The sequence below is a fragment of the Candoia aspera genome, chromosome 8 (genome assembly GCF_035149785.1).
Source record: "Candoia aspera isolate rCanAsp1 chromosome 8, rCanAsp1.hap2, whole genome shotgun sequence".
Lineage (NCBI taxonomy): Eukaryota > Metazoa > Chordata > Lepidosauria > Squamata > Boidae > Candoia > Candoia aspera.
This window is the reverse complement of record NC_086160.1, coordinates 34,016,275-34,030,018: the sequence shown is the minus strand read 5'-3', so window position 1 is coordinate 34,030,018 and position 13,744 is coordinate 34,016,275. Positions and strand designations below refer to the sequence as shown.

General features: G+C 36.5%; 1 protein-coding gene across 3 annotated transcripts in view; it reads left to right on the top strand.

Moving 5' to 3' along the window:
* RAPGEF2 (Rap guanine nucleotide exchange factor 2) overlaps positions 1-13,744 on the top strand; it is a 189,102-nt gene that overhangs the window by 54,619 nt on the left and 120,739 nt on the right. For all 3 annotated transcript variants that reach the window (XM_063310575.1, XM_063310576.1, XM_063310574.1), the window contains exons 2-3: positions 3,137-3,207; positions 8,773-8,829. In XM_063310575.1, coding sequence (XP_063166645.1) covers positions 3,137-3,207; positions 8,773-8,829 — 128 coding nt within the window. The remainder of the gene's footprint in view (positions 1-3,136; positions 3,208-8,772; positions 8,830-13,744) is intronic.

Genomic DNA, 13,744 nt, shown 5'->3' with positions numbered 1-13,744 from the left:
TGGGGATCTATAGTAGTGGATTGGAGTTAGATTAAATGATATCTGGGTTTGCTCCCAGCTTTTACAATCACTGATATTAAGATGTGCAAAATGATGCTAGAAAGCTTTATATAGTACTGTATATGGTTTGTTGTGAGGATTGAATGTTTATCAAAAGAAGTGAAAGTGGTGTATATAATAAAAGACAAGGAGCACGATGAAAAAATAGGACTAAAATTAAATATAAAGAAGACCAAACTAATGACAACAGGCACAGCCACCAGACGTAGAACTGACAGTGAAGATACTGAAGTAGTAGATAACTTCTGCCTTTTAGGATCAACCATCAACAGTAAAGGAACAAGCAGTTGTTGTGAGAAAACCTCTTACTTAAATTAAAGACCAAAGCATTTTGGAGATATGGAAATGACCAGGCTCAAATTATTCTACTTCGGACACATTATGTGAAGACACAGCTCTATGGAAAAGTTCTAATGCTGGGAAAGGTAGAAGGAAAGAGAAGAAGGCAACCCTGAGTTCAGGGTGGATGGACTCAGTTACAGTGGACATCTATTTGTGTGGTTGATGAGAATTGACACCAACTTGATGGCACATAATTAATCTCTCAGTTTGTTATATGGAAGTGAGAGTTCAACATGTCAAATGGAACATAAAAATACATTTAATACAGTGAAAATGGGTCAATTAAGAACTAAGTGTGGTAAAATATGAGACAGGATCAAGAATGAATGGATGTTGAATGAATGTGAATTGAATACAAACCTGAGTAACAAGTATTAAAGAAGTATGTTGACATGGTTTATTTATATAGAGCAGCCTTTCTCAACCTTTTGACCCTGGAGGAACCCGTGAAATGTTTTTCAGGCCTTGAGGAAGCCCTGCACATTCAGGCTCAAATACAGGCCAGAAGTTACACAATTGGTGTATATGTTTCATGTGTAGGCCTGTATAAATGCATTAACAGTGTTCTTAAACTAAAAGTAAAGAATGAAACTTGCCTCTTTAATGTGAAGTTCCCTGAATATGAAATAATTTTTTAAATAAATTGTGATCTCCCAGGGAACCCCTAGTGACCTCTCACAGAACCCTAGGTATAGAGACAATAAGAATAAAACTGTTTTGAAACAAATTTTTTAAAAAATGAATGCATCAGGCAGAGGTGAAAGCAAGGATGAGAGGTAAGGGTAGAAAGAAATGAAAAAGTATAATGAATGGTTTCAGTGTAAACTTAAATTTAGTTATATTTTGTTTTCTCTTTTATTTTGTCCTCTACTTTTCTCTCTTTCCAAATTGTTGCTTCCTCAAAAGGGGATAGCTTGATGGCTATGTATGTATCTTGATATTGTGTTAATACAAGTCCTAGGTTAATGACAGTAATTGGGACTGGAATTTCCATTGCTAAGTGAAGTGGTTGTAAAGCTTGATGTCATGTGACCACATTGCTTAGCGACAGCAGCCCTGGCAGTCCCTGTTACTGTCATGAAGTGAGAATCGCGGGTTGTTAAATGAGGACTTTCCTTGCAACTTTCTGTAAGCTTCCAACAACCAAAATCAGTGGGGAAGCTGGTAGGAAGTTGCAAATCCCAGGTGGCTTGCAAGAAGTCTGGCAGGCAGGTAAGTGGCTACTGCCAAGTGGGGAAGGTTGTGTGGGTGGTTGGTGTGAACATGGCAGGGGTGGCTGGCTGCTGGGCAGGGGAGGGTGCATGGGTGGCTGGTGCAGCACAAATGTGGTGGGGTTGGGGTTGGCTGCTACTGGGTGTGGGAGGGTGCAAGGGTGGTTGGTGCAGCGCAAGTGCGGCAGAGCTGGGGGTGGCTGCTGTTGATTGGGGAGACTTACCAGAGTGACTTATGACCTTCCCTGCCAGCTTCCCCATTGATTTTGCTTGTGGGAAGCTGGTAGGGAAGGTCGCAAATAGTGATTATGTGACCGCGGGACTCTGAAATCGTCATACGAGCTGACAACCATGCGAGCTGGTTGCCAAATGTCCAGATCGTGATCATGTGACTGTGGGGGTGCTGGTATGGCCAGAACTTTGAGGTCCAATTGTAAGTATCACTTTTCAGCGCCATCATAGCTTCAAACAGTTGCTGAACAAGTGGTTGTTAATCAAGGACTACCTGTATTGCTTTTCAGTATTAGCGTTAAATGTTTTTGTGCAATTTTTAATATTATCTTTCACTCTATCCAGAGGTTTTTTGGGAAAAGGTACAAAAAAATCCCTTTATAATACTCAGTTTGGTCTGGTTTTTGTATGCTTATTAGAGATATTCATATATCCGTTTTCAGATGAATTTTTTATTTTATTTTATTTTATTTTATTAATTCACCCTGGAACCAAAGGCTCTGAGACATTCTTTGCCAGTCTTGTAAGTGGAAAACATTTGAAAACTGATAGAAGAAATCTGTGTTTTGAATTGTTAGTGCAAGTTTAACTTAGTTATATTTATCTAGATAATTTCCCAACTTAATTATTTTTCTTGTTTTTGTTCATAGTCTGATCATTCAGCAAGATACATTAATTTATATTCATAAATTCTGAACAATTCTGTATTTTTTAAAGAAATATATTTTTAGAAGAAAAACATGCTTTTAAAAATAATGCTATTTTTCATTTGTATTAAACCCTTTTAACTTGGTGAATCTCCCTCCCAACTTTGTTGCTCTGTACTTTGGACATAGACCTATATATGAGCTTTTGGAATATCTCTGGGATGGGCATATTTTTCAGCTATAACTTAGAGTCACTTGCAAACATAAATTGAAGGCTTATGATAGCATGTGGAAAGAGTGGGATTTGAAGTAACTGAAATCCTTCAATTAAAATGTTCTTGAATTAAAATTTAAATTATGTCAAGGCGATCAATTTTCTCAGAAAAAAATTGGTGTTATGGAACTAAGAAATTTTCACAGAGGTCTAATAATACACTCTTAACAATCAGATCATTTGATTTGATTTTCTTTTATTATACATGTAAGAACTATTTTACCTTATTTAGAGAAGTTTATACATTTATAAATTATACATTTATATAATGTTATATATAATATAAATTTATATAAATTTATAAATTTATGTTTATATTTCTCATACTTCAACAGTTACTATTTTAAATGTTTATTCTCTTCTTTTTTCAGGATCTGGAGATAGTATATTCTTATTTACATGGAATGGAAGCCTTGTCTAATTTAAGAGAACACCAGCTTAGGTAAGATGAATTGATAAATTATGGTGTTCTGTTTTAAAGCCTAAACAGTTTTATTACAAGGTATTTCTTTAATTGGCTACTGCCTTGCTAATTCAGCTATATAATTCTTTTTACTATTGGTAAGATTAATGTTAAAGCAAAATAATACAAGTCTGAGATAAATAATAGTTTACGCAGTGCTACACATAGTAATCTCATAAGCAGCTGTTTCAAAGTAAACTGACTTGTATTGAAATTATTCTACATGACTATCATGAATTATTAGACAGGTGTTGACGACGGACAGGATGCTCTGGCGTGGGCTGGTCCATGAAGTCATGAAGAGTCGGAAGCGACTGAATGAATAAACAACAAAAGCGAATGGAGAAAAATGTGGCTACAGAATGTATAGAAACCCTGGGGGTGGTTAGCACCCTACAGAGGCCCCCATGAATTCATAAATTTAAATTAAGAATTTTTAATATCTCCATCTTGGATTTTATATTTTACATTTATATTTAAGAAGTACTGTTATTATTGTATTTTAATCTGTATTTATTTTTTTAGTTTTATTGTAAACTGCCCAGAGTTGCTCTTTGAGTGAAATGGGCAGGGATGAAATTGGATATATTAAATAAATAAATAAATAAAAATGCTTTTTAAGAATCTTAATTAATAAGGTTTACAGTTAATGTAAGAGTATTTATCTTGTTTTTCCTTATTGAGGAATTCTAAAAGATTTACCACAAAATTTCAGATTTTATATTAAAGTGTTTACAAGCATATGAAATCTCAAAATTTCAGATTAAAGTATAAGTATATAGGTACATGGATTTTTTGTGTATGTGCACCTATGTATATGTGTATCGCACGTGTGTAAGTTGCTCCAGTAAAAGTAAGTTAAAATCCAAAAGAATGCTCAGCAAAGTTCCTGGATGACTTTAAAAATTTTATGAGCTGTCATAAAGTGAAAGCAGCATCCTTAGGGAAAACATTTGATCTCCAGAGTTTTACAACTGAAAAATCCTACTCTTTAGTTGCCACGTGCTTTAATTCTTAGAGCAGGCATCAGCAATCTACCATCTATTGTCCAGATGTGGCCTGCCACCTGAAATCATCTGGCCCATAGTCCCCAAAAGAAATATCCAACTGGCCAACCCGTGAGAGGGGGAGAGTGTGGCCTTCTGTTTGGCTGCTCTTGTGAGCGCTCCCCTCCTCCTCAGGTGGCCACTGTGGTGACAGGTTCACAGCCACCTCAGCCCAGGCAGAACAACAAGTCCCCTGTTCAGTGCTGGCAAAAGCAAGCTATGAGGTGGAAAAGGAGGAGAAAATGGCAGTCGCTTTCCGTGTGCATCTCAGCTGAAGTAGTGAGGCCAAGTAAGAGGCTGTGACACACACACACACACACACGTTCCCATCCTCATAGTTTTTACATGTCTATTTCATTCCTCTCTAGTGAGTGAGTCATGCAGGTGAGCCTGGGGTATGAGGTGTTCCTCGACAAGGGAAGAGGAGGTGTTGGTGGGGTGGGATGGAAGGAGCAGTAGCGGCCAAGATTTGCACCTGGCTTACCCACACACTGCTTTCAAGTGGCAAATAGCATCGAATCTCACACTAATTGCTGTGTCTTTAAGATATAATATTGCTTAAACAAAATATGCATTATTCATGCTTTATTATGTTTTATTATTATTACCTTCATTTACTAGTTAAAAAGATGAATATGGCCTGCCAACCACTCACAAACATGGCCTCTGTTCCTTATGTGGAAGAAGGTTGCTGATCTCTTAGAGACTTAGAGAAAGGGGTTGATGGATGATTTTTCAGGCAAGTTGAAGAAAAGGCAATCCTTAAGGTAACAGGGCTCCAAGCAGTATAAATAAACCTGGCACTTTAACCTGACCTTACTTGGAACAGGCTTCAAGAGCAAGGTTTTATTAAATATGTGCAGCTATGATTTGCATCAGCTTCAGCTTCAGTCTCGACTAACCTGGTTAAAGGATAACGAGAACACAAATAACCATGGCCAGACTATTTCTATTCAGGAGATTTTGCAGCTGGCAAACTAGTGTTACATAATCAAAATGAACCCCCTGATGATACCTAAGTTTCAAGTGACAGAAGTGGATTAGGGAGAATAAATTGTGAATCTGTTCATTCAAAGTGGGTGTAACCCCATCGAGATCTAGCTCAAATCTGTCTCATTTGCTTGATGGAATATGGTTCTCTGTTGCCCTATTATGAGTAAGCTATGGTCTGTTTATGTGGGGGAGGAAAGTGTATCCATCAGATTTCTCTTGTATTGTAGAACTCATGAACAACTATAATTTGTTAATTATAGTTATGAAATAACCAAGTGTGACTTCTGGAAGCTAGGAATAACTGCATTTAACCATGATAATTGCTGTAGGAAAGCTGAGCAAAAATCAAGAATCTGCAGCCAAGTGGAAGTGATGGCTCCTTCATTCTTCATCTTGGCCATTTTCATTTAGGAATGCTACCAGTTTGGCTTCCGGTAGGTTACCAGAAGTTACCACACTGTCCGCTCTGCCCGCTGAGTCCTCTGGTTCAGCGGGCGGAGCGGACAGTGTGGTAACTTTTTTTGGGCTCAGGCAGGTTTTCCTGAAGCCCAGAAGTGTTCTCCGGATCAAGGAGAATACCTGGAATCATCCCATCTGTCCTCTGGACAGCTGCTTGCAGCCAGAAGATTGTAAACAGCATTTTGCATTTGACTGGTAAGAGTCAGCTGAGAGGTGGGGATTTCATCACTTTCCAAGCCACCTGTAACCTTAAAGGGACACTAAGTCTGGCCACCCCATTTCTAAATCACCAGTTTGTATTTTTTTAAGCATATGTACCCTAAGAAAGGCTTTCTACAATGAGGAGAAGCTGGTTCTCTTGATGCTTAAGGTTATTTTGGGGATTAGTTTTTTTTTTTAAATTCTTTTAACTTTTGGAATTTGTTCTCCTTCCAAAGGAAATTCCAAAGATTGAGACTAAATTGTCTTCCTATTATTATTATTGTGGTAAATTTGAAGATATCAGCATTTTTCTACACGTTGAATCAGCTGATTTGAACCTTCGTTTTTCTGTTTACTTTCCCTTGGGTGTCTGTTATCTCACTCTCACTTTATGTAAACACATTCTGGAATTCCTTCGTATCTTTGACTTTCGCTGGTTAAGCTCCTGGGGGCGTCATAATCTACTGCGTGAAACATGGAGGATTTCAAACAGATTCTTTCTGACCTTCACCAGGATTTTAAACAGATTTCTTCTGACTTCTGTCAGGCTTTTATGCAAGATATCCAGGATATCGTGGAAAATATGAGATCAAAAATGTGCCATCAGGTTGGGGATGTGGTGGATGAAATTGAAGAATTTAAGAGTGATAGGAACATTTTTTTCAAGACTGAGATTGGGATTTTTATTGAGATGCTGGATGAAGATTGGATAATGGAGTTGGAGAAATCTAAGGGAGAGAGTGATCTGCAAGCCATAAGTAAAATCGATCTCCTGGTGGAATGCCATGAAAAGAACCTGGAATCTTTGAGGGGGGCAGTTGGGCTGTCTTGATTTTTTTCAAGAGGAGAGCTCTGTGCATATTGTGGGGATCTGTAACTCCTTTGGTTTATTTTGAAGTGGAATAAGGGTTGAAGAATGTTCATCTGGTTTGCTTTATTCCCTTTCAAAGATATGGAATTACTGTTTTGAATTGTTTCTGTTTTTTGGGTTTATTAAGATTGGGATTATTAAAATTGTTATATTATTAAGTATAATAGCAGACAACTTAAGTGCTTTTTAATTTGATTCTTATTATAGTAGATAGAAATGCATAGAATAGTGATAGGGAATAATTAAATATGTTTTATCTTTTTGAGGGGAGAAAGGTTTAGGAGATTTATATGAACTTTTTTTTCCTGTATTTTAATATAAGGGGGAGGAGTAACTGTACTTAATGATTTTTAATATGTGTTAAAATGGAATGACTTATAGAAATAATGTATTTTGGTTTAATATAGAGTAAGAGATTGATTATGGAAATTTTTGTATATTCTTGCTGTTAAAAGTTGGAAGCCACATCTTTCTGTAAATTTGGGGAAAAAAATTCTTTTGTGTTTTCTCATTTTTTTAGTTTTTTCTTTCTTTGTAGTTGTTTGTTTTTTTGTAGTTTTTATTCTTTTCTTCAAACTTAATAAAATTTACTACAAAAAAAACAAAGAATGCTACCAGTTTTACTTTTAATTGGAGTAAATACACCTGAGAAGTTATATTTCACCTAAATGTAGATTTATAAGTAAAATGTTTAAAGTTGGAGTTTTTTCTAACAACTAGAGCCTGTGGGAATAAAATTTCCTAAGTAATTTTTGAAGGCTTTTTAATTTCATTCACATTTTATCAGTTTCTGTATATATACTCTGCTAAATACATATAAATATTTCATATATCAACGTTAAAGAACAGATACAGTTTACTTCTACCTTTAAAAAGTAATCACTGCTATTTTCAATTTCTGGTACATTTTACTGTTATAATTAGCTCAAAAACAATTGAAATATGCAGTAATATGGCAATTTTTTTCTTAGTTATTTAGTGATAACAATGCTTTTATGAAAAAAAATGCCTACACATACAATTCTTCATTAGCAAGGCACTAGGAATTTGTTCCATTGTGTACGTAGGATGAATCTGGGAAGCTGGCTTCTATATATGTCCCTTGAAAGTGCTTCAGCTAGGTCAGCAGCAAGCAATGCTCTAATCACACACAATCAAGTGTGGTGGTATAGACATCTGCGTGTAAGCACTCTTACCTGGAGTGTCTTTTTTGATGATGCTAATAAAAGATTCAGTAATACATTGCCCTGGTTCTCTTATATTCTTCATTACACATTTCCGCAGTGTTGTCAAAGTCTTTCCAAATAACATAATATTGTTCTCAGTATTTTGTGAATTATTTTAAATTTTTCATAAAGCACAGAGTTTGTTATGTTTCCTCTCAGATGACCATTTCATAATATTCAATAAGTTACGTAATTTACAGTAAAATAGCATCTTCTATCATGCTGGCGATTATGTAAAATGAAATATCACAGAATATAGTAAATACAGTATCTACATTCTGTTCATCTGTTTTGATAGATGTGTGAAAACCAATTACAACAGAACTGTTGTGGCACAATCTAACATTACTGACAGCAGTTTATCTGTTTAGGGGATGTTATATGCTAATATTGTATGGGATTGAAGGAATGTAGGAGTAAGCAAGGACCAAAAGTGGATAAAACTTTTTTTCTGACACACACTTGTCTCATTGTTTTCTTCTGTTTTCTCCCCCCCCCCCACCTATTATTGCTGATTACAAAGGAAAATAATTCAGATATCTGACAGGGTCTTTGAAATTAGGCCAAGGATCACATAACACTATTCAAGCTATAGGTTATCCATTTCTGAAACTGGTCCATATGACCTTAATAGTACAGGTAGTGTGAATGAGAAGCTTAATGGCTAAAACAATCATGAAAATTAATGCTAAGTAGTTCATTTTATATCTATTTATAAATGTATTTCCTTTTTTAATTGTTTTTACAGAATGATGTGTGAAACCGTGAGATACGAGAGGCATGAAGCAAATGAAGTTTTGTACTAGTGAGTCTGGATGTTTTTCATTTTATACTGTAATTGCTTATTGGGAATCTTGCAGATTCATATTTTGTTACTTTTTCTAATAGCATGGTGCTGTCTCAAATTGTATTGAGAATAGGGAAATTTTATCCAGTGCTGCCTTAAACAATAAAATAAGTTAGATTGTCACATCTAACATGAATTAAAAGCTTTCTGGCTATTTATATTCTATAATCACCAAACCAGGTACCACTTTGTTTATAAACAGTACTATATACTGTAGGTTTTGGAAAGAAAAATATATTTCTTAACCATGTTATTAATTAGGACAAATAGTTTAAAGCAGTTAAAGTTACAGCATTATTTATTGCACTTTGTTTTAGAAACATTTTGCTATTATATGCTATCAGGCATTTTAAAGGTATACTCCTTACAATATGTTTGATCTTCATTCTAACTTTTTTGGGGGGGAAGAGGGGAATTATGGAGCTGGATTGTTTTTATGCATAACTGTGTTGTTTTGCACATGGCTATGTTTTCACAGCAGTTTCATGACATTAGTTACAGACTTAGAAATAAAAAGGGATTTTTACTTATGTAAGCTCTTTCAGAATACTAATTCTGGTTTAATTCCATTCTCCAGTCTTACTTGCTAGTTGAATTATTTTATGGATCTTTCTACAGATCATCTGGCAGACCAGCATAAACATGGTATTTGCAATCCTATGCATTTTGAGCATGAACATTTCAAAATGGTTTGTTCTCTTCATTTCTGCTTAGTAAGTCCTAAGGCTTATTTGTCAGAAAGTACAGTGTTGCTTAAAAGTTTGTGAACCTGTTTGAATTTTCAATATTTTTCATAAATATGACTTAAAACATGATCTGTCCTCCACACAAGTCCTAATTAGATAAGGAGAGCCCAATTAAACAAGTGAGTCAAAAACATTATACATGTTCATATATTCATTAAAGAAAATTATCCAAAGGTACATATTTGTGTGTGGCAAAAGTATCTGAACCTCTGGGTTCATTTGGAGGGGAAATTAGAGTCAGGTGTTTCAGTCAATGGGATGATAGTCAGCTGTGAGTGTGGGGGTATTCTGGGTATTCACTATCAAAGTCTGGTCTTCACAACACAGGTATGTGGAAGTGTGTCATGGCTTGAACAAAGGAGATTTCTGAGAACCTCTGAAAAACAGCTATTGATGCTCACCAGTCTAGAAAAGGTTACAAAACTATTTCCAAAAAGTTTGGACTCCACCAGTCCACTGTCAGGCAGATTGTGTACAAATAAATGCAATTCAACACCAGTGTTACCCTCCCCAGGAGTGGGTGACCAACCAAGATCACACAAAAAGCATGGCATTAATACTTGGGGAGGTATCAAAGAACCCCTGGGTATTGCCTAAGGAACTAAAGGCCTCTCTTGCATTTGCAAATGTCAATGTTTATGAGACCACCATCAGGAGAACACTGAACAACAGTGGTGTGTATTACAGGGTTGCAAGGAGGAAGCTACTACTTTCAAAAAAGAACTGTTGCTGCCTGTCAACAGTTTGTGAAAGACCATGTGGATAAGGCAGAATGCTATTGGAAAAATGTTCTGTGGATGGATGAGACCTAAATAGAACTGTTTGGCTTGAATGAAAAGCATGTTTGGCGAAAGGCAAACATTGCATTCTAGCATAAGCAACTTATCCCATCTGTGAAACGTGGTGGCAGTACCAAGGTTTGGGCCCACTTTGCTGCCTCTGTACCAGGACAACTTGCCATCATTGATGGAAATATGAATTCTGAATTGTACCAGCAAATTCTACAGGAAAATATCAGGGTATCTCTCTGTGAACTGAAGCTCAAGAGAAAGTGGGTGATGCATCAAGACAACAACCCAAACCACACAAGTTGTACAACCAAAGAATGGTTATAGCAGAAGACAGTTACTGTTTTGGAATGGCCAAGTCAAAGTCTTGACCTTCATCCTATAGAAATGTGGAAGGATCTGAAGCAGGCAGTTCATGTGAGCAAGCCCAGCATCCCTGAGTTGAAGCTGTTCTGTAAGGAGGAGTGGGCTAAAATTCCTCCAAGCTGATGTGCAGGACTGATCAACAGTTATTGGAAATGTTTAGTTGTAGTTATTGCTGCCCAAGGGGGGCACCCTAGTTACTGAAAGCAAAGGTTCACATACTTTCGCCACACAGAAATATGTAGCTTTGGATCACTCTTCTTAACAAATAAATGAACAAGTATAATGTTTTTGACTCATTTGTTTAATTGGGTTCTCTTTATCTAGTTTTAGGATTTGTGTGTTCTAAATCACATTTTAGGTCATATTTATGCAGAAATATTGAAAATTTAAAAGGATTTACAGACTTTCAAGCACCACTGTAATCTATCAATACTTTTGGTCCTAAAGGAAGGAAGTTAGATGTTTTTCCAATTAATGATATACCCTGAATAGAAAATATATTGTTACACAGATTCAACAAGCTTTAGTACTGATACTAAGTAGTTATCTGCAATACCCATAATGTCATCCCCATATAAGAAAAGATTATATTCCTTCCCATCTCATCCTGTTCCCACCCCCCAGATTTCTGGCAACAAAAATATATCTAATTTTAATTTCTCAAAGTGTTTACAAATTCCTCATTTTTTTCATTGAATATTAATATAATAGCTGAAAGATATTTAGCTAATTATAATATTTATCAAGGTTAGCTCGCAGTTCATATAGGCCTTAGATACTATAACTGGCTTAATATCTAACAAATGCAAAAAGAGCAGACATTTATATAATGAATATGGATCTCAATTAAAAATATAACATAAAGCATAATACTGTATATAATTTTAAAACCCACAAATGAAAAAAAATGAAAAATTAAATCTAATTTAACTGCCAGCTTAAACTTAGGTTCCATTGTGCATTGCTAAAATATAAAGTATGATCATGTTTCTAATTGCATCTTTTCTTGGAATATTAGAAGCGAATGAAAAAGCTAAGGTGATTGATTTGCCAAATTTCTAGCCCAGCTCAGTCCCAAAGGACTCTGGGCAGGAAACATAAAAACAAAATTTAAATAACAATATAATTAAATTAATACAATAAGACAATAGATAATTAAAATCATCATAATAAAAAGTATTATAATCATAAAAAAATATTGTGGAACCTCCCTGTCAGCTCAGGCCAAAGAATCATTGGAAAAGAGTACATTTGACTCTCAAAGTACAAGCAGGTTAAGGGGTGCAGATACCTATGGTGCGAAAAGAGTTCTATATTTAATTAATTAATTGATTAATTCACATATATGGCAACCCATCTCACCAAGTGACTCTAGGCAGTGAACCAAACTTAAAAAATAAAAACAATTAAAATAATAGAAAGAATTAAAATACATAGCAGCCAAGAATAAATCACCCTTCATAATGACTAAATTAACCATGAAACGGATCCCTGCACACAGTCGGAGTCCCAGGCCCGGGGACAGAGCCAAGTCTTTAAGTACTTACAAAAGCCAGTAGGGTTGGGGCCATCCTGATCTCCAGAGGGAGAATGTTCCATAAGGTGGGCGCTACAGCAGAAAAAGCACGTCTTCTATGCCCTGCCAACTGGCATTCTTTAGCCTGTGGGACCCAAAGCATGCCCATCCTGCCTGACTGGATCAGATGGATAGAAACAATTGGGGAGAGATGGTCCCAGCATATGAAGGGCTTTAAAGGTGACAACCAGCACCTTGAATTGGACCCAGAAAAACACTGGCAACTAATGCAGCTCACAGAGTAGAGGTGTGACATGTGTTGAATAACTGACGCCATTCACTATCTGTGCTGCTGCATTCTTCACCAGTTGAAGCTTCCAAATGCAGTCCCATGTACAGCTCATTGCAGTGGTCCAGTTGGGAAGTCATGGGGGCATGAGTGACATTGAGCAGGGCCTCCCAGTTCAGGAATGAATGCAGCTGGTGCACAACCTGAAGCTGTGCAAAGGCCCTCCTAGCGACTGCTACCACCTGCTCTTTGAGCTGTGAGTCCAGGAGGACCCCCAGATTGCATACTGGGTCTATCTAAGGCAGTGCCACCTCATCCAAGATCAACAATGGAAGGTTCCTGGCACCAGAATGTCCTAACACCCAAAGCCATTCAGTCTTCCTTGGGTTGAGCTAAAGTCTCTTGTGCCCTATCTAAGCCCCCACAGCCTCCAGACATTGGGACAGGACGTCTGTGGCATCACTTAGGCAGCCTGGGGTGGAGATATAAAGTTGTTTTCTTCTTTCTTTTTAATGGGTTCTGTCAAGGAACAGGATATTGGAGTAGTGGAGGTCTAGTGCTGCGAGCAGAATGAAAGGTGATAAGGAGCCTGGGATGGTGAAGAACTGGAGTTTTAGCAGAGAAACAGAAAAATATGACTGAAGTTCATATACTGAACCTTTGTGGTTTGTTTGGCCTATGTATTGTCAGAAATTAGCAAATTGTGATTTCTTCAGCAAACCATGATTAACCAAACTATTCCTTAGTGCTACAACAATACATTTCATTGATTAGTAGTCTGACCATATCAAAAAACTATAAAACCAATACAGAGAAAACAGGACATATTCATAATAAATCATCATTCCTGCAGTCAACCCCATCTGTTCTAGGTAGTCTATCCTCTTAGAAATGTCCTTTGATATAAAAATTGTAATGATGTGCAGGTTAGTTCCCTGCAAGAAGTAAGACAGTTTCTCCTGGGTATCCCAATGCTTTTTTAGGTTTTAAATAAGGATCTAAGTTGACGGTCCTTTCTGCAGAATATACCTTGGAATCAAATAGCATATGTGCAATGTCTTCATCACTGGTGCACCACAGATACACAGTCTTCCTTCAAATGGAACTCCATGTAACCTCCCATATCTTACCATGGAATCTAGTTGTTCAAAACCTGCTCTAGAGAAAG